Source organism: Puma concolor, chromosome C1 (genome assembly GCF_028749965.1).
Source record: "Puma concolor isolate L17-30 chromosome C1, mPumCon1.1.hap2, whole genome shotgun sequence".
Lineage (NCBI taxonomy): Eukaryota > Metazoa > Chordata > Mammalia > Carnivora > Felidae > Puma > Puma concolor.
Window position 1 is genome coordinate 202,010,376 of NC_141674.1, and position 25,575 is coordinate 202,035,950.

Genomic DNA, 25,575 nt, shown 5'->3' on the forward strand with positions numbered 1-25,575 from the left:
CCGCCCCGTGGCCCCGCCCCGTGGCCCCGCCCGCACGCCGAGGCCGGTCCCCAGCCTCCCAGCGGATGGCTGCTCCCGGGAGGCGGCTTCCTGACTCCGTCTGGGTCCTCCGCCAGACTTTGTCCCCGGCACGTGTAGGTGAGACTGCTTGTTCGTTGCTTTTTCTTTCTTTCTTTTTTTTTTATTTCGATGCCATTGTGGGGACCGGAGGAAGGGAAGCAGACAAAAAGCGGGCGTGTGCTCTCTCGAAAAATTCAATCCTCAGTGCTATACCTCTCGTGGTTAATTAAGATGAAATAAATCTCCAGGGCATCTGGGGAAAGAGAGGCTGCAGCTCGGGAGCCCTGCTGCGCCCGCCTGCCTCCGACGTCCATGGATGCTCTGGCTCCAGTGGCTGTGGACCTCTGCTGGGAAGGAAAGAGGCAGGATTAGCCGCGGGGGAAGAAATCTGGCCTCCAGATCCTTTCACCCTTTGGAAGAGACCCCGAGGAGGGGGTGGGGGGAGGGAGTGAAGGGTGCCGTTGCAGTAATCCACAGAACCAAGATACTAAATGATTTTAAAAAATAAACTAGAACCCACCTCCAACTCGTCTCCCTTTCCCCGCCCAGCAATGAACAGAAGAGGCAACATTTACCAGGTTTGAGATCTAATCCATTTCAGCCGGGCATAAATTGATGAGTCTGCGTGCTGTCTGCAAGAACGCATCTGTAGGTGTGTGAGATCCTATCCTCCAGTTCATTCCTTAGGGAAGCGAGCATCCTGAGGATGGGGGAAATTTCTTACCGGCGGTTTGATACCCAGTAACGGTGAGTTATTATTATTCAGATCCTCCTCCGTATCGTCTAGCTTCATGCTGTCAACCCACCAGAGTGAGCTTATACCTGGACTGGCCTAGTGAGACGTGGCCTAAGAATTTGGCAAATCTGGGGGATGTGTGTGGTGCTGTGGTCTTCACAATCCAGCCAAGATGCTATTTCTAAGTCTGCAGTCAGAGTACTGTATTTTCCCCTGCAAGGTATTGAGATGTTGTAAAAGCAAACAAATGCCATCATTCTTTTGTTGGGCCCACCCATCAGCTGGTTATTCACAAAGCTAATTAGAAATGGGGTTTGTTGAAAGTGGAATCAGATATCACTTCCTCTCTGGCCCTTCATCCCCCTGCCCTTCTCTGACCTCCTTTAAGAAATACTTGCCCGTCTGTCTTTGCAGATGACAGCTTCCAATCTACACTCATTAAAGAAGGGAAGAAATCTCTTTATCCTCCCATTTGCTAGATAGTGATTTGATTCCAGTGACAAAGTATTTTTCTTAAACAGGAAGAGAAACAGTGAGTCAATTCTGAGGGCTTTCCTATTCCAGAAAATTCCATGCTTTCTTTCTTGGGAGCAAAGAGCACCTTAAATTTCTTTTAAAGATAATTTTATCAAAGATATAATTTAATGTGGTTTGAGACATGGTTTGGACCTGTGGATTCACAGAGCTGTGGCTGCCCAGGTGGGTCAGTGTGTGCCTAGCTGTGCTGCACCTTTGCACGGCAGTTGGGCTGGGGGCGGGGAATTGAGGGATTCTGCAGTCCTCCAGTGAGAAGGTGACTGCACTAGCTTTAAGCCAGTTTTGCCTCTTGAGGATGACAAGGAGCCATTCCTTGGGTGCAAGGAAGTTGCAGTCTGAACAGTCAGAAAGCTCTATTTTTACAGTCCAAAGAGAATCAGTGATTACGAGAGATGTGGGGTCTCTTTTGAGAGATCCTCTGTTAAAATGAAAGGGCCTGTGCTCTTTGCCACTGCCTCTCACTTCACTGAGGGTTTGAAAGTCTGATTAACCCCCAAAGGCCTGGAAGTACAGAAACAGCTGCCTCTTGGAGGCTCTTTGTTTCCAGATTTTAATTCTGGCTCCTGTGTGAGCCATCTCCTCTGTGGGCATCTACGCCAGGCTCCACTGACATTCCTTTGGCTGAATCAAATGCTACCCTGTGCTCTGCATCACTGCCCCCTTTGTCCTAGGGAAAAAGGCATCTCCAGGGCCATGATCCTTTCACACTCCCCCTCTGTCATACCCTATTAGCACTGACTACTGACTCCCTTCATCTTCTGAGATGCTCACGCATCTTTCCACCCCTGCCCCCCACCCCTCCCGTCTGCCTGGTAACTTCCTTTTCTCCTGCCTCAAAGCAGCTGCTGGCTCCTACTGACTGAGGCCTGTGAGACTCAGCATTCAGAGAATCTCGGTGCTAAAAGAATGTCAGTGAGGCATCTCGTCACTTCCCACCTAGAAGAAAGAGCAGGCCTGAACCAACTCACCTAAATAAGATTCTTAACCAGCTTTTTCTTAAGCAGTATTTTGCCAATATTTATTGAGTATCTGCCACATGCTGGGTACTGTTTAGGTGTGAATCATACGGTACGGGGGACAGTACAGTTAGGTGTCCTGGCCTTTGGAGAGCTTTTTTTTTTTTTACTGTTTATTTATTTATTCATTTGAGAGAGAGAGAGAGAGACCAAGAGAGAGTGCGAGTGGGGGAGGGGCAGAGAGAGAGGGAGACAGAGAATCCCAAGCAGGCTCTGAGCTGTCAGCACAGAGCTCGATGCGAGGCTTGAACTCACAAGTTGTGAGATTGTGACCTGAGCCGAAACCGAGAGTTGGATGCTCAACAGACTAAGCCACAGGCGCCCCTTGCCTTTGTAGAGTTTTTATTCTAGTAAATATGTGTGACGGCAGTGGGAATGGAAGGGTAGAAGAGGTATATGTGTCATGGGAGGTAGGACAATAAACAAATAAAAGATTAGACAGTGAAAATCCAGTTTTACAGCTCTTCACAGTAAGATGTGCAAGCTCCTAGTAACCCACTACCATCACTAACAGGAACTCTTTCCTCTGTAGACAGTCAGATGCCTCTGGATGATGAACCAGCCACAGTGTGAAGGCTTTTCAGGACAGGTAGGTTGAGCAATGACAAGAGAAATACTGCTCCCAGGACCATGAAGGAACAGGGTATAATCTAACTCACAGCCAGTTTGCAGCAACTGGCAAGAAGTTGGGAGGTTGGCAGGTCCTGTCGCCTCATTGTTCCGATCACTTGTCATCAGTCTGAGCTAAATTCCCTTCCACCTTTACATTGGTGTGGCTGTCTTCTTGGCAGGGGCCAGTGGTAATTTTCAGTGGTAAAATAGTTAACATTTTTTTTTCCTAGCCGGCCTATTGCATCTCACGGTGGTAAAATCACAGTGCTACTGGCAGAGTATGGAGACTCCAGACAGGTGATAAGTGACCCTTTGGGTGACAGCTACAGGAATCAGAGAAGAATTGAAAGAGCAGTAAGGCTGGAGCAAGGCACAGTTCACTGCAGTAATAGTAGAAATTAACTTGAAAATGATCATGCTCTACCCTTCCAGCCCCAGTTCAGGTTCCTTGGAAGAGGGAGATGTGTCCATATGGGAAAGGTACAATAAAACAACTCCTGGGGGGTGGGGAATAAAAGAAAACCAACCAACGAACCAAACAAAACAAACAAATAAAACTCCTGATTGTTCTTAAATCAATGGCACAGGGCACCCTGATTTGGAAACTGTATAAACCAAAGGTGGCAGAATAGCAGACCATTTATGTTCTGTTTTGGTTATTTGTGTGGTGATTTATTTAAATTTGGACTAATCATGACAATAAAATCAGGAACTTTCACACGAAATTCCAGACAACCCATACCAAACGGGCCTGCATTTCTCTGTGAAAGCACTTGGTTGAACAGTGGGCTTGGTGGGTTGAAGAGAGGGAAACGATAACTTCCTGTTTCAGACAAGACCTGAACTCTTATGCTTACCATGGCCCCCACCACTCCTTATTGTAGCCAGATGTTGAACCTTGTTGTCATTGCCACTTACTAGCTTTTTTCCAGCCATAATTCATCCATGTGAGTTACTTTCCTTCCTGCAATTAATTGCACATAAGGGCAGAGGCTTCAAAGCTTCCTGGTTTCTCCCCCCACCAAATCCCCAAGTTCTGCAGGGTATCTGGATGGGTTTGGAGAAGGCACTGGATCACGTTTGCTCCCGTGACCACCTGGGAGCAGAGAACTGTGAGCAGACTCCAGGAAATTGTGCCTACTAGTGAGAGGTCCTTGAACCAGCAGTGGAACACCACTCTGGAGATGTGTGTTTTGAGCAGGGCTGGGGGCAATTAGTGACTGAGTGATTGGAGGGGGGCTGGCCAGCAGGAAGCAAGAACTAGAGTCCTTTGTGATGACTTAGCCCTACAAAGGCATTATAGCTCGATAGGGATGCTCATTTTGTGGTGTTGTGAGTCTTTGGGCTTTTACTGAATGCCTAAGAGCTGTTGGTTTTCTTTTAATAAAACTGCTTTGGGGACACTGTTGGCTAGCTTACTAAAGCAGAGAACACTATCTGTCTTAGTCTGTCCAAGCTGCTATAATAAAAATACCATATACTGGGTGGTTTAAATAACAAATATATTTTTCTCATAATTCTGGATGCTGGAAAATCCAAGATCAAGGTACTGGCAGATCCAGTGTCTGGTAAGAGCCTGATTCCTAGATGGCCATTTTGTTGCTGTGTCTTCACAGGGTAGAAAGAGCAAGAGAGTTCTCTGAGGTCTCTTATATAAGGACACCAATCTCATTTGTGAAGGCTCTACACTCATAACCTAATCACCCCCCAAAGACCCCCACCTCCTCATACTGTCACTTTGGGGGTTAAGATTTCAACACATGAGTTTTGGAGGGCCACAAACATTCAGTCCATAATAGCATATAGTATATGGACTTCTAGTGGGTTTTTGGTGGGGCTGAGCCAACATCAATGTGACATCCTTTGTACTCGACGGCTGAGTTGTTTTTTTTTTTTTTTTTTTGTTTTTTTTTTTTTGAGGGGGGTGTAGGGACAGAGGGAGAGAGAGGGAGAGAGGGAGAGAGAGAGAGAGAGAGAGAGAGAGAGAGAGAGAGAGAGAATCATAAGCAGGTTCCATGCCCAGCACAGAGCCTGATGTGGGGTTCAATTTCACAACTGAATGAGATCATGACCTGAACCAAAATCAAGAGTTGGACACCTAATGGACTGAGCTAAGCTTTAGAATTTCTGGCCCACCCGGGAAAATAAAAACTGCTTAAACCAGCCATTACCAGGTATGATGTCATTTTATGCTCTAACTTTGAAATGTGTATCCAGATCTGCCTATGCATCAGGGCCGACAAATTAGAACACAGCAAAGAGATTAAGACATAAAATAACTTCTTGGACAATCCTAGTATATTAGGTAGGAGTTTTGTATAGCTGCCTTAAGAGACCAAAATAATCCTGGATTAAAACACGGAAAATACTTTTCTCTCATATTACAACCCAGAGGAAGAGAGTTTATGGCTGTCCCAGCAACTTTGATTCTTTCCATCTCAGTCCACTGTCGTCCTTAAGGGGTTGCTTTTGTCTGCATGGCTGAAAATGGCTCATCAAGTTCACATTCCAGCTCTCAAGAAGGTGAAAAGAGGAAGGAGAGGGCCACACAGGGAAGCTGCACACATCACATCTAATCACATCTTTTGGCCAGAGACTAGTCCTACGACCACACCTAGCCTCAAGGGATGCTGGGACATGTTATCTTTAGGAGGGAAGTAATGCGACCAGCTGAAACCTCCATTATTGGAGGAGAAAGTGGATACAGGAGAACCACTTATCAACTGTACCATAACGGGGCTTATTAAGCACAGAGGAACTGTTTAATGTCTCTTTATTAAACTTTTCTTCAGCCTCAGTTTTTGACAAAATCAGGCTAATCTTTAATTGCTACCGCTTTAGACTGCCCCTCCCAACCGAAATCCTTAATCCAGTCACTTAAAATTTTTTTATTGAACACCTTTCGATGGCCTACTTATACAATACCATTTCCTAGACCCTATAGTCCAGTAGAGGAGATAAACAATGAACAAGTAAAATAACAAGTAAAAGTTACAGATGTTGATAAGTCTTGTACATGAAATAGGCTGTTGTGAGAAAGAATAATGAATAGCAGGATGGGAGCCTAGTTGAAGGTTTGGTGTTGGGAAAGCTTTGGAGGAGGTGACAAGTGAACTGAGACTTGGGAGATAGAATGATGGTGGCCATGTGACAGGACGAGATTGGAGCAGATACCAGGCGAGGCACACAGTACTTAAGGCCTCAGGTGCTCCTGAGGAATACATAGGCAGCCAAAGTGATTGTAGTATAGGAGGTATGTATGAAGGAGGTGGTATATTGCATAGGATGGCAGGGTGGGGAGGGGCCACATCACACAAGTCCTTAGGCCACCAGAAAAAGTTTGGATTTTATTTTCTACCAATGAGAAATCACTGGAGGTTTTAAGCAAAAAACAGCATGATTTTATTTGTTTTCAAAAGATATTTCTTACTGCTGAGTGGACAATTGATTGGAAAACAGCAGGAGTAGGAGCCAGAAGACAAGAAGCATTTTTTAGAACCACAGATGAGAAAGGATGGCCCCTTAGACAAGAATGGTAGCAATAGAGATGGGAAAAAGTGATGGATGAATTTAAGAATGCTCTGGAGAATTCCCATCAAGAGTGACTTAAAACCAGTTATTTTATGCATACGAGTCTAAGCATGCTCTTTAAAACCTAGTTTTCCCTTGGGATGACTGAGAATCCAGAGTTAGTGGTTGATTGAGGTTAATATCCTGCTGTACTATATTTGTTAATCATTGGACTGTGCCGTAAGTGGAGAATATGCAAGGCCTGCCTTCCAGAGCAAAGAGCAAAGGCCTATCTCTCCTCTGAATTCTATTGATTATGAAGCCTTGGAAACAGGGGAAATGTGTTTCACTCTCTCTTTTATGGAATCTAGAAGGAAGGAGAAATGTTCAGAACCTGCTTCTCAGATCAAATATTAATGGAATAAAAATGATATTAACCACATAATAAAGTGGACAAAAATGGGGAAGATAACTAAACCTTCCTTTCTTAACAGTTATATCCTATTTCTGAATAGGCATTTTCCTTTCTGCTCTGTCCTATCAGATCAAAAGGACATAGTGTCTACTATGTGTCCAGTCACAGGGTCTTACCACGGGAGGTGAAGAAGCGTAAGACAGTTCCTGATTTCTAAAATTTTATAATCTCCCTGGGAAGATGAATGAAAACTAATGAGGTCATTCATACTCAATACAAGATGATATGAAATGCTGCATAATTAAGCACTGAGAGAGCATAGTACCAATAGCAGAGGCTCCTGAAATACAGAGTAGGAGAAGGCAAAAGAAAGGGATTAGAAACTAACATTAGGGAAGTATCAATCCATCCTAGGCATTTGACCCTTGAACACTTAGTCCATTGTCCCCACTGGTCTGCAACAACAGGACTGGGGTGGGGAGAGATGGGTGTGCTGGGGTAGTCACAGAAGGGGACACCAGTGATTGAGTCTGTCTTGCCCCAGGCTTGAAAGGGGTGGAGGAAAGTGAAGATGGTGTTAAAAGCAACATAAGTAGATATGTCAACTAGTCATGCTGTGGGGAAGGGGAAAAATTGCTACTGAATCCAAAGGTGGGGCATGAATTGGAGAACCTCAAACACCAAGCAGACCCTTTAGATATATTTTAGTCCAGAATGGCAAGATAGTGATGATTACTGGACAACATAAAAGTGATGTTTTGTTCTGTTAATCACCATTTAAAATGGTTGATGAAGAATTCTGGAATGAGAGGCTGAGAAACCAGCTTGGAGGAAGTAGTAGGAGAGTGTGCTCCAGCGTGGGATGGGGTGGGGGAGTAGAGATTCAAAGGGAGAGATGAACAAAGAGATTTCCTGGGAATGATTGGCAGGACTTAGAGACGGATTACTATTAGAGACATGGGAATATATCCCTAAGATGCGAAACGGACTCATCAAAGACAACTCTAGGGGTTTAAGTATAGAATCTTGGGTAAATGTTGGCAGGCAGCATGGCCCAATGAATAGAACATGGGCTTTGAAACTAGCAAACCTGGGTTCAAGTCCCAGCCTCATCACCATGTCACCTTGAGCAAATTACTCCTCTAAATGGGGATAATAATAATACCTATTAAAAAAAAATAGTACCTACTTGATTGGTTTGCTGTAACAATTAAACAATATGATTACACCAAGGAGTTCTGGTTTTTACTGATTTTAAGTCCAAATGTCCTCATTTGTAAAACAGTATTTGTTTTATAAGATTGTTGTGCCTGAGACAATTGTATAATATCTGGCACATAGTATTGTCCAAAAAATATTAAAATATAATTAAATAGGAAAATGCATATGTAAGCAATTAACACAGAACCTAACAAATTATACAGTCAGTAAATGTTATCTTTTATGAATAGGAACAGCGTAAATGTTGTAGGGTTTCCTTCTTCATCCCTTTCTCCTTTCCCTTCTCTGTTTTCCTGTCCTCTTGGTAATCTAAGAGGTTAAGTCTGCTAGAAATAAAAATGATGAGTTTGGTTTGAACATGCTCAGCCAGACATGGCAAGATATTTAAGTGGAGAATATCTAGATGATATATTAATTCTATATAATTAATTCTATATTTGGGCATTCTTGGCATAGAGGTATCGATAGTCAGGAAGGCTGCATATTTCAACAGGAAGAAGAAAATGTGCTGTTGAGAATAGAGGGCAGTCAGTTGAGAATTGAGTCTCAAAAGCACTGGCTATTACAGTTGAGGAGACAAGGGAGTAGAGGCAGACTGAGGGCATGAGAAGTAGCAAGAGAATGACGGGAGAAAGTCAAAGGAAGGGGGCGCCTCGGTTGGTTAAGCAGCTGACTCTTGATTTCGGCTCAGGTCATGATTCATGAGTTAAAGTTGTGAGCTCAGAGCCTGCTTCAGATCCTCTAGCTCTCTCTCTCTCTCTGCCTGTCTCCCACTTGTGCTCACTCTCTCTCTCTCAAAAATAAATAAACATTAAAAAAAGGAAAGAAAGAAAGTCAAAGGAGGTAAGGGAAGGTTCAAGAATGACTTGTAAATAAGGAGAATCAGATGGTAAAATGATCACTGCGGTCACACTGGTGACTTTCAAGGCTGTATTCCACCTAGAAAAGAGTGGCTCTATCACCAAAGGCAAGAGGAATGAGGTTGAGATAGCAAAAAGTGAAAAAACAAACACAAATCAAACCAAGAAAACAGAAATACAAACTCATCAGCTGTCTACTGCAACCACCGCTAACACTTGACTTCTAAATCTTGGTTGGGAAATTCTGGGCTTTGAAGTTATGCAAAGGCTTATATTCAAGTTATCACACTTCTTTATATAATGGTGAGCTTGTTGAGATGTGGAAATGAGGTAACGTGTAAAAAACTTACCTTACAGCCTGGCACATAAGGCTTGGTAAATGCTCATTTCCTGGCCTGTTCCTTATCTCTCCAAATGACTTACCTGTGTGTGTGTGTGTGTGTGTGTGTGTGTGTTGGAAAGGAGTTTGGGAGTAGGGAGAAAAAGATGGTAAAGGGAACAGGACATTGGGAGGAAAACTGGTAACGAGTGACTATAGATTATTTGGTGAAGAAGCTTAGTTGTGAAAGGGAGAGGGGCGCCTGGGTGGCGCAGTCGGTTAAGCGTCCGACTTCAGCCAGGTCACGATCTCGCGGTCCGTGAGTTCGAGCCCCGCGTCGGGCTCTGGGCTGATGGCTCGGAGCCTGGAGCCTGTTTCCGATTCTGTGTCTCCCTCTCTCTCTGCCCCTCGCCCGTTCATGCTCTGTCTCTCTCTGTCCCAAAAATAAATAAACGTTGGAAAAAAAAAAATTAAAACGGAACCAGTGAAGGGGAGAAGTTGGAAGTATTAGAGAGGGAGAAACTCAAGGATGTGGAAGAGGTAGGATCAAGAGTACAGTTGAGGGGCGCCTGATTGGCTCAGTCAGAAAAGCATGTGACTCTTGGTCTTGGGGTTGTGAGTTTGAGCCCCATATTGGGTACAGAGATGGCTGAAAAAATAAATAAACTTAAAAAAAAAAAAGTACAGTTAAAGTAGTCAAGAAGAAAATCTGCTCCCAGATCACTCACTCTGGGGGAAACGAGACACTGTTGTGAGGAGACTCATACAGCCCATGGAGAGGCCCAGGAACTGAGTCAGCACCATGTGAGTGTGCCATCTTGGAAGCAGATCCTCTAATCCCATCCAAGCCTTCAGATGACTGCTGCCCTGCCATCTTCAGAGACCTTGAGACAGAACCATCCATCTAAGGCACTCTCACATTTCTGACCCACAAAAGCTATTCACGGGAGAGCCACAAAGTTATTAAGAGAATTAAATTGACAGAATACTAAAGGGTTCAGAAACTGTCCAAAAGAAAAAAAGGCCTTTGGATCCCCAAATTCTTTAGGTAGAAAGCAGACTAAGAAGCCTACCCACCACTCAGCTGAGACACTCCCAGATTCCCGACACACAGAACTGTGTAGGATATAACACGGTTGTTTTTTTAAATCTCTAAATTTGGGGTAATTTGTTACATGACAATCGATAACTAGTATACTTTGCTCTGAGACACATCTGATCAAATGAGATCAGCAAGCAAATAGAATTAAAAAGTTCCCACAAATTTAGGAAAAACCTTGATAACAAGTAATCACCAGAAGTAGTTTTAAACCTGTTTGATCAACAACTGCCTATGTGAATATGCTTTTGGATATTCCCAAAAAGCATAGCCCACCCATCAGTGAAAGCCCCAGTCGGCCAGTCAGGGGCAAATTCACTAACCTCACTGACTTTTAGAAATGAGATACTGACTCTAACGGGCTGGTTTCCAAAAGCATCACTACTGAGGGAAGTTGTTGTTGATCAATTGAACAGCTTTACAACTCGTTCTGATGGCTACTTTTTACCACAGCTACAGAGTCATCTTTTCCTAAGTTGGTGGAACCATTTAGTACTCTCAAGCTCCAAGCATGCATTTATTTTGCCCTACCACATCCCCCTAGGTGCCACCCTGTCAACAATGAGAGAGAACAAGTTGAACAAGAAAAATGGGGTTTGCAAGTTGGCCTTCTGTCCTCTAGTCTTTGGAATTCCTATCTCCCTCTAAACATGTTAGTACATCTTAAAAGAAGAGGAAAGGGGTATAGAAGTGAACCAAAATGGTGAAGCACCTTCTTCCCACTCTGGGGAAGCTTTGGTCCTTAGAAGATACCTTTCCTCAGCCTGAGATGTGCTTGAGGGCTCCACCCCTAGTTTAAAAACCCCCACTGTGTAGAAGGGTCAGGGAAGGCCCTTCGCAGGCTGCCTGGGAAACTACAGAGGAAAATAGAAGCTCTAAGTTGGAAAACACTGGATTATACTAGCCTCCTGTCCACCTTAAAAAAAGAATATCTAGTTATTTTACCAGCAGAATGAGTTTATGCAGGAATGGCAAAGGAATTGCAACTCAGGACAAGCAAGCTATGATGAACCATAGACAAGTACCAAGAGACAAAGGGAAGGTCCGCTTTTACTAGGTTTTAGGAGGAAATTGGGGAGGGTTGTTTTGAACAAGTTCATTGAAGAACAAGAGTTCAAGGCTGTGGCAGTTTCTCATTGGCTGCAAGCAGTGGTTAGTGAATTGTTGCTGGGACAGAAAAAGGTCCGCCTTCCTTTTCATAAAAGCAGGAGATAAAATTCCAAGTGAAAAATGGCCTTAAGATAATTGTCCAGCTAGGGCGCCTGGGTGGTTCAGTTGGTTAAGTGGCTGACTTCAGCTCAGGTCATGATCTCCCAGTTTGTGGGTTCGAGCCCCACATTGGGCTCCGTGCTGACAGTTCAGAGCCTGGAACCTGCTTCGGATTCTGTGTCTGTCTCTCCAAAATAAATGAACATTAAAAAAAAAAAAAAAGATAATTGTCCAGATAATTCTTAATTTTCTCTCTGCTGTTTGCACAGGTTGCACAGGTTGAGTGATACCTGCGTGACAGTTCTCCCGTCAGGGCTTCTGGACTCCATTTTAAATGAAGTTTCTTTTATTTATTTTTATACTCTCAAGCTCTGAGATTTGTACGTTAGGGTAAATATAAAGTGTTGTGCTCAGAGGTCACCCACATCCTAGAATTACCTTGGTATTGATGGGGTTTGAAGTGTTGGGGTTCCAAGCTGATGACCAAGAAAGAATTCTTGAGACATCTTCGGTGCAAAAAGGTAGTTTTATTAAAGCACCAGGATGGGACCCGCGGGCAGAAAGAGCTGCCCCAGGATTGTGAGGAGTGACTGACTATACGCTTCGGAGTTGGGGGACATAAAGGCAAGGGAAGTTACACGTGTGGGCCTTCCAAAGGCAAGGGCATGTGCCAAAAGAAGACACAGGATTCTGGAGGCCTGGCTGTTGTCAGGCTAAGGTTGTGTTTCCCTCTAGCAAAGCGTTAACATTAAGACAGTTAGGAGTTCTTGAAAGAAATGTTATATTCTGCTTGCACTGAGTCTTTGTCTATGGGCTGCAGGTTATAAGGAAATTTAATTTTATCTACCATTTCCTTCTGCCTTTGTTTCACACATCAGCATGACTTACCGAGCATCAGTTTTACTAGAGGACTTGCACCAGGGAAAACATTTTTATATTAAATGCAGACTCTTAGAAAGTAGAATTCAAAATTCACAGACATTTTTATTTTTTATTTATTTTTTTCAAAGTTTATTTCTGACAGAGAGAGAGAGAGAGAGAGAGAGAGAGCTAGGGAGGGGCAGAGAGAGAGGGAGACACAGAATCTGAAGCAGGCTCCAGGCTCTGAACTGTCAGCACAGAGCCCGACGTGGGGCTCGAACTCACGAACCGTGAGATCATGACCTGGGCTGAAGTGGGACGCTTAACCAACTGAGCCACCCAGGCGCCCCCACAAACATTTTTAATAACAAACCTCTGGCCTTAGGGAAAGCTACAGCCTAACCTTCCAGTCCTTTCTGGCTGAATGTCTACTCTCTTCTGCACTGGGGCTACTTTGGTAGGAGAGCACTGTTTGAGCTTCTTGATACCATTAAGGCAAACATAAATACTCCTTAAGGTAATGTCAATATTCTAGTCATTGTGTTCTTTGTCTTCTAGATATGTTTATTTCAGGAAGCCTTTGTGTCCTGGATCTCTCTGTTCTTAGGTGTGTAATCTAAGATGTCTTTCAGTCTGGCCACTTGCATGTGTAAGATTGTGAAGATAATGAAGCTCTTTCTGTTTAAACAGCCTCCCCTTCCCCAGGCAACGTCAGGCTGTGAGGAGGACTTCCCATAACGTTCCACTTACATCTGTGGGCATCTTCAGTTCTGTCACTTAGCACCTTCTTTGTCCCAGTCCCTGGGCAATGTGTTCCAGATACCTGCAAGGTGATTAGGACTAAGTACCTGCAATCCAGTGGAGAGACTGAGAAGAAAATTAACAACTGGAGGACAAAGGAGGACCTGGGCGAGAGGGCAGTAAGCCAGAGCTACTTGCTGGGAAGGTAGTTCAGCCTTTCAGGGGGAAAAGTCGTTCCATTGGTCTTAAGATGCATCCAAATTTTAGAAACATTAAGATGAGGAAAAAAATGTGTGTTTTGGCATTTGAAGAAATGTGATATAGAGTCGGCCTTGTCACATGATAATATCAAAGATGCATAATTTTAATACAGGAGCTTTGCTTCAACTTGAGTAGCGCTTAGAGCCTAGTTAGATTTTTTGGTCTGTTATTTTTGCCCCCCTGGCAGAGCCAGCCCACTAAACATTAGGACCATTTAACACAAATGAGAGGAGAAGCCTTGTTACTGAGCATAAAGAGAAACCAAGGAGTGTGCATGTGGGATTGAAAGAGAGGAAAAACTCAGAGACCACTGAAAGAAAATGAAGACTTGGAAATTGAGAACAAAAATAACAGAAAACTGTCAACCTGGAGTCATAGAGAGTGGCCAGTGTCCAGGATCCTGGGGTGGCAGGGTTATGAGTAGAATCTAACAATTCTCAATGAGTTGTTTGTGAACCGGGGAATTTGCTAAATAGTTTTTACCAAGTATAAACAGGTATTTATTTGGTAAATAGTTTAGAAATTTTTCATATTAATAGAAGTTGTTGTTGTAGTCAGATATTTTCCCAGTATAATTACCAATAATATTGGATAACAACAAGGCTGTTTGCCTCCTCTACCCAGTTTAAAACTGGGTTTGTTAAAAGTACATGTGAGGGGGGCACCTGGGTGGCTCAGTTGGTTAAACATCTGACTCTTGATTTAGGCTCAGGTCATGATCTCACTGTTGGTGAGTTCAAGCCCCACATTAGGCTCTGTGCTGTTGGTTCAGAGCTTCCTTGGGATTCTCTCTCCTCTTTCTGCTCCTCCCCTGCTCTTTCTCTCAAAAATAAATAAATAAACTTAAAAATTTTGGGGGGCACCTGGATTGCTCAGCCGGTTAAGCTTCTGGCTTTGGCTCAGGTCATGATCTTGTGGTCCATGAATTCGAGCCCCACATCAGGCTCTGGGCTAACAGCTCAGAGCCTGGAGCCTGCCTTGTATTCTGTATCTTCCTCTCTCTCTCTGCCCCTCCCTGTTCGCACTCTGTCTCCCTCTTTCTCTCTCAAAAATAAACGTTAAAAAAATGAAAGTGCATATGAGTATTCTGGTTAGTAAAGGAAGAAGAAATAAGACAAATGGAATACCACTATTTTGTAACTCCTGATGAATTGATGGGTCTAGACAGTGATCATCAATGGGTACCAATTTCACAAGAAATGGCCAAATTGCCATTAGGTGCCTTCACATGGTAGTACAAAATGCCCTCTATAACACTGTCTGGCCAAAACAACCAGCCAGAAACATTCTAACATGAATCTGATCAAGCCTATCTAGCTACCAATTTAGAGGAAATACATGGTTCAGAGGAACACCCTACAGGAATGAGATTAGCAAAATCTAGGTCATGGCAATCTGCAGGATAAATGACCCGCCTTCTTTAACAAGGAAATGGGAAAGGAAAAAATTGGAGGGTGAGCATATAGACCTGCACTGTCCAATAGAGTAGTCAGTAGCCACATGCGGCTATTTTTAAATTGGTGAGAATTCAATTAAAAAAAAAAAAAAAAGGAATTCCCCAGTTTATGAGTATCATTTCTAGTGCAATGCAGAAATTCTAATGGACAGCATTGCTATAGACAAACAATTATAGGATCTGTGTGCATTGCATAGACCTTATTTGGATCCCAATTCTAGAAAATAGACTTTAAATTGTTAAACAGAGAAATTTTAAGTGACTCGATATTTGATGACATTAAAGAATTGTTTTTATTTTTTAAATATTTATTTATTTATTTATTTATTTATTTATTTATTTAGAGTGGGGGGAAGGACAGTGAGAGAGGGAGAAAGAATCCTAAGCAGGCTCCACGCTGTCAGCACAGAGTCTAATGCAGGGCTCAGTCCCACTAACTGTGAGATCATGACCTGAGCAGGAATCAAGAGTTGGATGCTCAATCGACTGAGCTACCCAGCTGCCTCAAGAATCGTTTTTAAAAAATGAGGTGTGATGGGGTGCCTCGGTGGCTCAGCTGGTTAAGCATCTAAACTCTTGATTTTGGCTCAGGTCATGATCCCACAGGTTCATGAATCTGGGATGAAGCTCTGGGCTGTCAGTGCAGAGCCTGCTTGGGATTCTTTCTCTCCTGTCTCTCTGCCCTTTCCCCTGTGTGTGCTCTCTCTCTCAAAATAAATAAACTCTACAAAGAAGCTCTTTTTAACAAATGAGGTGTGATGATGATATTGTGGCTTTTTTTTTTTTTTTTAAGAGAGAGAGAAAGCATGCATGCATGCAAGCGCAGGAGAAGCAGAGACAGAACATTAAGCAGGCTCCAGGCTCAGTGCAGAACCTGACTCGGAGCTTGATCCCATGAGCCTGGGATCATGACCTGAGCTGAAATCAAGAGTCAGACACTCAACCGACTGAGCCACCCAGGCACCCCTGTGGTCATCTTTTTTTTTAAAAAAGAGTCCTTGTATGTAAGAGATACATACTGAAATAGTTAGATAAAATGGTGTCTGAGATTTGCTTTTAAATAAATTGGCTATGAACATTTTGATTACTGTTGAAACTGGGTGAAAGGGACAATGAAATTTCATTAAAATTGTTCTCACTTTTGTACAGGTTTGCCTCTTTCTAGAATAAAAAGGTTCTCCATTTACATATGTTTGAAATTGTTCATAATGACATATTTTTGAGTTTCTGTTTTTGTTTGTTGTTGTTGTTTTAAAAAGCATATGAGCACCTAGCTGCCTCAATATGACTAACTGGGAATTTGCTAATTTCCCCCTCTTTAGTAGCAGCACTGAAAACATTTCTCTCCTCTTAATGGTTCAGTGTACCCAAAACACAGGCCAATCAGTGTCTTCTTTAAAAGATGTTATACAGACTTTCCTCTGTCCCTACCTCTCTTTACCTGGAGGACAGAAAGAGGAGAGAGAATGTTAAAAGCGGAAAAGTATACATCCTCTCTACTGGTCTCCCAGAATGTGATAGGACAGATATCGGGAATTTTCTGGGATCTTGGGCCAACAAGAAGCCAGGAGATGGGTGCCCTTCATAGAATAACACCATGGTAGACATGGTTGGTGATGTTGTGCCATCTTTGGGGAGCTTACTGAAAGTTGCTTTCATCCACTTGAGTGTAGTTGTAATGCAGGTCTCGGCAGCCAGAAGCTTGAAGTACTGGTCCCCGCCATCCAAATCGCCATGTTTGGTGGGAGTGACAATAGTTTTTAACTCCCATTTATCTATAGGGCTTCCTCACCCAACTTCCTTTTACTCAGCATCTGGCTAAACTGAGGAGTTTTGCATGACATTACAAGGTTGTGTAAATGACAACGTATTATTGCAACACACATACAATTTTATTCACAGGAATCCAATTTTGTGAGAGTATTTCCGCAGCACTCCCAAAATACAGTGTTATGAGACGCAAAGGGAGGAGAAGGCTTCTGCCAAGTTGAGAATCATTTCCCAGACCCCTTTCCATCTCACCCTACTTGCTTCCTGTTGATGGCTTTGCTTTCCTATTTTATGTGGAACTTATTGGTGGAACATCTTTGCATAGCCCCATCCAGGAAGAAGCTCTGTGATGTGTGGGTCGTGAGTTTGCTCAAGCAAGTTAGACTCTTCACAAGGAATAGCGAGACGTGAGGACTGGGATGGAAGAGCTGGCACCAGTAGAAGTCCAGGGACAGCTCCCAAGCCCCCACCAGGGCTCTCTGAGGAAGGCCATGGCCGCTGCCCTCGCCCTGGATGGGGAATCCACAATGGGTCGCCGGAAAAAGAAGAGGAAAGAGTCCCGCCCAGAATCTATCATCATCTACCGGTCAGAAAATGAGAAACTGGATGAGGAGCCTGGGGAATCTGAAGGTGGATACCGACCTAAAGAAGAGGAGGGGGATGATTTCCTAGACTATCCTGCAGATGATGGTAAGTCTCTGGGGCCACTTACTTAAAGCCACAGGAAGGAATGAGGATTCTCCAGAAGATAGACAGGGATTCCCTCAATGCCCTACTTCTTCTTGTTGATACAGTTCTTCTCACAATGTTGCAGTCTTCATTCAACAAAGGGACAGTATTTATTAAGCATTTACTATGTTCTCTTCTCAGTGATATGGAGACCTCTGTCCTTTCTGAACTCCTAGTGTAATAGAAGAGACTGACTTATACACAGAAATTAGTAACACAAGGAGATTATGCTAATTATTTAATACACGTAAGATAAAGAAGCTGATAGTTGACTTTTACAAGAATCGGGAAAATGCAAATTATAACAGCAAGAAGTTATGATATCCCTTTACACATAAGTTGGCCAAAAGTTGGGTAAAATATGATAACATCAATCTGAGAAAATGGATATACTCTCATATACCTCAAGGAGAAATGGAATCTGCTTTACCCACTTTGTAGGGAAGTTGATCAGTATTTATTAAATTCCAAATATGCATATCTTATCGTCTAGAAATTCTTAGTATCTACCCCATGAAACTTACGCCCATAGGCATAAGGATGCATGTATAAGAATGTCTGTTGCTGCTAATGCAGCCGTGGACTGTCTGGATTAAGCATCACCATGCAGCAGTAGACAGATGAGGTATATCTATTTGTGTAGATGCTCTAATCTCTAAGACATAGGCCCACAGTGGACAAGGCAAGCAATGTCCCTGCTCTCACGCAGTTTACCTCCTAGTCAAGAGAAGACAGACAGTGAACAAGTCAGTAAATAAAAGGTAATTTCAGAGAGTGATAGGAGTTGCAAAGACAATCAACCATGGCGATGGTGGAGGGCATGGGGGGAGAGATTGCATGGCTGTGCAAGGGCCTCTGAGAAGTGACATTTGAGCTGATATTAAGGAGCTAGCTATGAAATGGTCTTGGGCAGAGCTTGTAGAGGAGGGGGAGCAGCAGGGGCAAAGACCCTACGATGGGAGCACCACTGGCCTATTCAGAGAATGGAGCTATTTCTGTGTAGGGAGTATAGGGAACTGTGGGAGGATGGGCAGAGGTGTTTAAGAGGATTATGCCGGGCCTTGCAATCATAGTAAAGAGTTGGGGGTTGGTTAAAAGTGTAAGGGGAAGTCAGTGGAGGGCTTTTAAGCAAAGGAGAGACACCATCCCATTTATATTTCTAAACAACCACTCTGGCTTCTCTATAAAGAGTGGATTATAAAGGGTAAGAGTGGAAGCTGATGAGAGACTGTCGTATCACTGCAGCCACGACGGCACTAACATAGAGGCCAGGACAGGTGATAGCGGGAGAGACAGCTAGGGAAGAGAGGCAATGTGGAACTTGTTAACGGATCAGAGGCAGGTAGCGAGAGACGGGGAAGAATCAGCAATGATTCCACAGAGAAGTAGGTGGTGGTGTCATTTACTGAGATGCGGGAGATTGTGAAATCCTTAGGTTCTGGGGGAGCAGTACAACTCTTCTATCTCAATAGTCAGAGCCCCGGCCATTCTCCCAGGACCTGCTCTTTAGGCGGGTCCATTAGGTCCCTCTTGCAGTCAGGGAGCGAGAAGTCCTGCCCATACTCTCCCCCACCTCCACTCAGAGACTACTTTCACATATGAAGGACCACAGACTTCCCTGTATCAGTATCTCCAGCCTCACTCCAGGATGGATGGCCGAAGGATGGCCGTTTAATGGTGGTGGTGGTATGTGGGTGTGTGCATGTGGAGGGGGGGCATTTGTGATATGGGTGGTGTATGTGTGGTGTGTGTGTGTGTGTGTGTACAGAGCTTGGGTATGAGGGCTGAGATGACCCCAGGCATGTGAGGAAGCCTTTTCTCATGGAAGCACAGAGACAGGGCTGAGAAGGGAAGGGAAGCAGGGTGCCCATCAGTCTATACACACACGGTGCCATCTTCACACATGCTAGTAGACGCTCCCAAGCAGTATTTTCACAGCACTTATACACTAGAAATAAGATCATTCTAAAGCAGTGTCTGTGGCAAAGTCCCTCACACCTCTTCACATCACAGAGACTGTGCCAAGATTGAGGCCCAGAGAAGTGGGGAGACAACACTCTCCTGCTTCGCCGTTTTCTCAGGGCCCACCCGTGTGGAGGGAGAGTTGACTGGGGGAGTAATAAGACCAGCGGTCACCTTCCTGAGGGAGGTCCACTCAGTCCATCACTGAATCACTGACTCTAGGACTGTGCCAGGTGCTATGAAAACAGGAACTCTTGTACCCAGCCCCCAGCTCAGGGGATGACACTGTGATGAAATGCCCACTCTTCTGACCTTGGCTTCACCTCCTTAATGCCATGCAGGTATGTGGAACATGCCTTTGGACAGCCGCTATGTCACACTAACCGGGACCATTACTCGAGGGAAGAAAAAGGGCCAGATGGTGGACATCCACGTCACATTGACGGAGAAGGAGCTGCAAGAATTGACGAAGCCAAAAGGGTCATCAAGAGAAGTAACACCTGAAGACAGAAAGGCCTGCCAAATGGGAGTTGACCGTGGGCCCCACGTGGTCCTTTGGACGCTGGTCTGCCTGCCTGTAGTCTTTATCCTCTCTTTTGTTGTCTCGTTCTACTATGGCACGATCACCTGGTACAACATCTTCCTCGTGTACAACGAGGAGAGGACCTTCTGGCACAAGATCTCATGTTGCCCCTGCCTCATTCTCTTCTATCCAGTGCTCATCATGGCCATGGCCTCTTCCCTGGGCCTCTATGCTGCTGTGGTCCAGCTCTCATGGTCCTGGGGAGCATGGTGGCAAGCTGCCCGGGACATGGAGAAAGGCTTCTGTGGCTGGCTCTGCAGCAAGCTGGGCCTGGAGGACTGTTCTCCCTACAGCATCGTAGAGTTGCTTGAATCTGACAATATCTCAGGCACTCTCTCCAACAAGGACTCCACCCAGGAAGTAGAAACTTCCACTGTCTAAACTTCCAAGAACTTATTTCCTTCTGTGGTCCCAATAGCCTATATATCATCTTCCAATTCCAGAAGATTTGTTCTTTACATTAGCCCCCTACCCCTCTCAGTTCTGGAAAATTCTAGCCCACACTCTTCTGTCCTACCATCTTGATGGTTCCAGGAGAGCAGGGAACAGAAAAGCAATTTATGCCAAAGCAATCCAGCCATGGGTGAATTCTTCTCATTCCTTGCTCTAAAATGACCATTTATCTGGGACAGGAAGCTTAGTTGTGTGTAAGTTCAGGAGCTTGAAGATACTGGTGCCTGGAACCCAGGGGAGTATGTGACTAAAGGTGACAGGGTGAAAAGGGAGGCGCCAGGGAGACCAAGTTCACCAAAAAGAAGTAGGATGGAGAGAAACAGGAAGCAGGGCTACCACAGTGTAGCAGGGATAGTGTAGTAAAGATCTGTGTGTATCACTTAGATTTTGATTTAGTGGCATATGATTAAAACCCTAAAATATCCGTAGTTCAAATAAGATGGAAGGTTCTTTATTTCTTGTGCAGAAGTCTGGAGGCAGACCATCAGGGGACCTGATGAAGTCATCCAAATCCCAGGCTTTATTCCCCTACCATTAGTAGGAGGTAGCCCTCTTTGTCCTTGTCTTCAACACCTCTGTGCTGACTCCAGCTCCGGCCATCACACCCACCTTTCTGGCAGGGCAGAGGAAAGGGCAAAGTGCCTATCTTCCCTGTTTAAGGAGACTTCCCAGAAGTGTCACTCAACAGTTCTTGGATCTTATTGGCCAGACCTTAGTCACATGACCTCACAAGCGCAAGAGACTGGGAAATGTCTTTTGGTTGGGCAGCTATATTCTAGGCTAAATTTTTGGGTTCTGCTAATTTAAGCAAAAAAAGAAACATGGCTATTTTGGCAGGCATGAAAGAATCTCTGCCTCACAGTAATTACTTAAATATATCCAGATCCCAACGTGCTAATATAGTTTTATTTATTTATTTATTTATTTATTTATTTATTTATTTAGGCCTGAATGTTACACAGAGAATTTATACATAGATACTAGCTATATATACTATGTATATGCTATAAATAGATATTAGCAGCTCATGTACTTTGCAATTAGTCTGTAATGTCATGTGGTTTCAGGGTTTTTAGGAAGGAAGAGTGAACAGTTGAATGCAATTGGTAGCATAACTTTTTTCCTGGTAGTGAAGGCAGGACTGGGCAGTGATATTTAATCTAATCTACATATTAACGATTGTGTAGGGAGGGATTGAAAACTTCCCCCAACAGGGATCAGTAGCCCTAAGCATGTAGAAGACAGAGTTAGCTTTCTGTCTTTTGGCAAGACCTCACTTACAGCCTCACTCACTCAGACCTTTCTGGAGTTTAAGGAACAGTGGCTTTCCACTGTGAAGCTTGTGTCTTCCTGGCCACTAGGGGGTGTAAGCCAGATGAATGCAGTTTGATAGAATCTGAACCTTTTTTCCTTTTTTTAAGGTTATTTATTTATTTTGAGAGAGAGAGAGAGAGAGAGAGGGAGAGAGAGGGAGAGAGAGGGAGAGAGAGAGGGAGTGCATGGGAGGGGCAGAGCCAGAGGGAGAGAGAGAGAATCCCAAGCAGGCTCTGCATTGTCAGCACAGAGCCCAAGCACTGGGGGCTTGGACCCACGAACCTTGAGATAATGACCTGAGCCAAAATCAAGAGTTGGGACGCTCAACCAACTGAGCCACCCGGGTGCCCCAAACTTTTTTTTTTCCTTTTTAAATTTATTCTTGAGGGTGTCTTTCTAATTTCAAAGAATTGAATCCCAAGAGGTCAAGCAGATTTTGGAGGTTTGGATCCTCACAAGAACAGCTGGTGCCCATTTCTTGTTCATGTCTCAGGAAGAAACTGTGGAAAGACCTGCCGTGAATCAAACCAGATGAGTCAGTAGTGCCCTCTCATGGAAGGCCCGGGACATTTGCCTAATGTATGGCGAATGCCACCTTCAGAAGAACCCCTTTTGAAAACAACGACAAAAACTTAGCTTCACACGAAACGAAACAAAACTTTGTCCAGCATTTTTGAAAATAAACTTGGTGCTCTCCAGTGCTTTTGCAGAAATGTAAAAAATTGAAATGAAGACAAAGAAAATAAAAATAAAATCTAATTAACATTTGTTCACATAGCCTTTGAATGTCTCTAAAATGGCTTTGAGTGCTTCAGCCTGCAGAAAACGGATGAGTGTGGTAGCTGTCCTATATATGTATAACCATCTTCATATGGATCCTTATATCTTGAATCTTTCCACTAATTTAAGGGGATTTACCTAAGCCTCCATTAGGAAGTTGCAACCACACTTGTCACATTTTTCTGGGATGAGGGAAACCAATGGCCAAGGCCAAACATAATCATGATTAGGACTAGGGTATAGTGGCCATGGTGGCATGGAGGAGGATGGGGTGAAGGTGAGGTTCAAGGGATTCTTAGATGAAGAGGACATGGCCTTCATCCTAGTTAGGCTCACAACCTAGTGAAAGAAATGGGCTTATAAACTGAAATCATTCAAAAAGGGCTCTAACAAGGTTTGTAAAAGCCTAGACTAGAGGCAGGAAAACTTAAACAGATCTAAAGCGATCTCATCTTTGCTGTCAGCAAATACCTAGAGAATAAATACCATACAGGAACATTCTGTTAGCTCATAGTTATTCAATCTTCATGGTGAATATCAGGAAGGAAGACTATGCTTTCCAACTGCTTTGCAGCCATAATACACTGAGCTGTGTAAACTATAATTAATCCAGCATGATGATATTGCTATTTCTAAACCATCTTGTCTATTGACATTAAGCAACACTTTCATGTCAGTTCAAGTCCAAGGGGGCATAAAACCCTTATTCTGCAGGATTTTCATTTTTTTAAATTTATTTATTCATTTTGAGAGAGAGAGAGAGAGAATGAGTAGTGGAGGGGCAGAAAGTGAGGGAGAGAAAGAATCCCACATAGGCTCTGTGCTGTTAGCATAGAGCCTGAGGCAGGGCTCAGACTCAACAAACCATGAGATCATGACCTGAGCCGAAACCAAGAGTTTCATGCTTAACTGACTGAGCCACCCAGGCACCCCTCCAGGATTTTCAATATAACAAGATGCTAACTTTTAAAAAGTTTAGATGACCTAAAAGTTTCCTTGTGCCCTTGATGGCCATCCGTTGCAACAGCTTCGTGGATGACATAATTCCCCCTCCCCCCCCCCCTTTTAAGATGCAAACAAGCAGAAGTACTAGAATCTCTTATTCCTCCCAGGAAAGGAACCTGTACTGGAGAATGTGTGGGTGTGAGAGAGTGGGGAAGAGGGAGGAAGAGGAAGAGAAAAGAGAAGAACTAGAAACGACACGCAAGACAAAAGCACAGACATTGTTGACACAAAATGAACAAACCTTTTAGAATCTCTAAAAGTAAGAGACTTTTATTCAAGCCCAAGTGATGACATGCTCTTTGGAGAATGAAGTTTTTACAGAGATTCATGCTCTTTGGAGAATGAAGTTTTTACAGAGATTCATGCTCTTTGGAGAATGAAGTTTTTACAGGGTTATGTACTGTAAGGCACGAATCACCAGCTTAAACGCAAAGGGATGCAGGGAGTACGAGTATTGATCGATAAGGACAAGATGGGTTCCGTCATCCACAAAGCAGATGTATGATGTACATGTGGCAGCCCATAAATCAGGTTACGTACAGTCATGCTGACTTAGTAAGAAACCTAGAATGGCTTTCTTTGTCTATCAGGCCTTTCGAGAGTTTTTCTCTCATCAACATGAAGGTTACAAATTTCCTTCACCATAGTGAATTTCCAGTAATTCTATCTACTTGTTACATAGAAAAAAATTTTTAAATATTTGAGTTTTAAAAGAACCCCTTGGGTTTGAACCAAAAGCTTGAAGTGATGTGACATGGGCTGTGAACACATGATCAACATTTTTTTAATTAAAAAATGTTTTTATTGTTTTCATTAAAAAACGTTTTTATTAAAACACAAGGACCAGACGTGTGGGCAGAAAAAGCTTGGGATGGTGAGGAGCAATTGGTTATATACTTTTAAGTTGGGGGGTAGGTGGGTGAAGACAAAGGAAGATTCTAAAATGGATTTTCATATATTAAAGATGACTTACAGGATCTTAGAGGTCTGGCTATTGTCAAGCTACAGTTGCTTTTTGCCTCTATCACAGCATTGACATTAAGGCAGTTGTGAGTTCCTTGAGGAATGTCATCCTCTGCCTGTCTCAAGTATTTGTTAATGGCCTTCAACTTGTAAGGAAATTTAATTTTACTTACATCTTTTTTGCCTTTGTTCTCATCATGAAGAGCCTCCCCAGTTCTATGAGCATGCTCTGAAAATGTCTGACTCCACTGGCACCAGTGGATAACACTGTCTCCCTCCAGGCCCCTCCTTCCTCATGGTATCCTTATCTTTTCAGCTTCAGTTTCTGCTTATCCCAGGCCCATCTGCAAGAGGGAGAGAATCTGGTTGGATTTGATTCCCCGGTTTGGACATAAGTTTGCAGCTACTGTGCAGATTGCCGGACCCTTCGTGCAATCACCTCTCAGCTAGTTGGTCATTCGGTATAGAAGATCGCTGTTTCTGTGCAAGGCTAAAGCAAGCTGGGCACTTTCTTTTGAAAGGGGCAGTGAGCATGTCAGGCACTGTGACTGACAGCCCCCAGATCTAGAACACCTCCCTAGATTTGCTTTTGGAATTAAGCCTCACCTCCTCCCTTCCAAGCCGGCAACACTTCAGACTATTGGGAAATCCTTAGCGAGTGCTATGTCCTGCTTCCTGGCCTGTGCACGTCCCATTTCCTCTGCAAAGAAAGGAATCAATCCCACTCCTGATTGCCTGGAAATCTTCCTTCAGTAGTTGGTTCCAAAGTCATCTCATCTGTTTACTCTTTCATTAGCCCCTTTTTGAAAAACAAAACAAAACAAAAACAAAACCAAAAACGCCCACAACAGGCTTTTTAGAGAAGCTAGGTGATTTTCTGGATTCATACTCCTACCCAAAGAACTCGAACTCCAGAACTCTGACACTAACTGCTGCAGGGATTACTCTCAATAACGGCAAAGGGAAGCGAATCTTTGAGAGCAGCGATTCATCTTTACCTAATTCTAAAGACCTGAGCAGCTCCAGGTCCCCAAGCGCCTCACCAAGGCAGGACGCAAAGTATCTGCGCATGCTCTGAGCGTCAGCGCACAGTTTCCCCGCCT

The 25,575-nt window shown here is 43.8% G+C and overlaps 1 protein-coding gene and 1 long non-coding RNA gene across 6 annotated transcripts; one reads left to right on the forward strand and one right to left on the reverse strand.

Moving 5' to 3' along the window:
• The first annotated feature begins 29 nt into the window (after positions 1-29).
• TMEM169 (transmembrane protein 169) lies at positions 30-22,494 on the forward strand. 4 transcript variants are annotated; one of them, XM_086719579.1, is made up of 4 exons: positions 30-138; positions 2,882-2,938; positions 17,009-17,373; positions 19,716-22,494. In XM_086719579.1, exons 3-4 carry the CDS (start codon positions 17,103-17,105, stop codon positions 20,336-20,338), a joined length of 894 nt encoding a protein of 297 aa, XP_086575705.1. In that variant the 5' UTR covers positions 30-138; positions 2,882-2,938; positions 17,009-17,102; the 3' UTR covers positions 20,339-22,494. The 4 variants fall into 4 exon arrangements, with proteins under 4 accessions (XP_086575705.1, XP_025768371.1, XP_086575706.1 ...); XM_086719580.1 differs by having other exon boundaries at positions 39-134; XM_025912586.2 differs by lacking the exon at positions 2,882-2,938 and having other exon boundaries at positions 36-138.
• LOC147578663 (uncharacterized) lies at positions 168-25,464 on the reverse strand. 2 transcript variants are annotated; one of them, XR_015255536.1, is made up of 3 exons: positions 25,079-25,464; positions 24,646-24,816; positions 168-404 (listed from the first exon to the last, which is right to left on the reverse strand). It is a non-coding gene; the product is annotated as an uncharacterized LOC147578663 (long non-coding RNA). The 2 variants fall into 2 exon arrangements; XR_015255535.1 differs by having other exon boundaries at positions 168-407.
• Between the last annotated feature and the right edge of the window lie 111 nt (positions 25,465-25,575).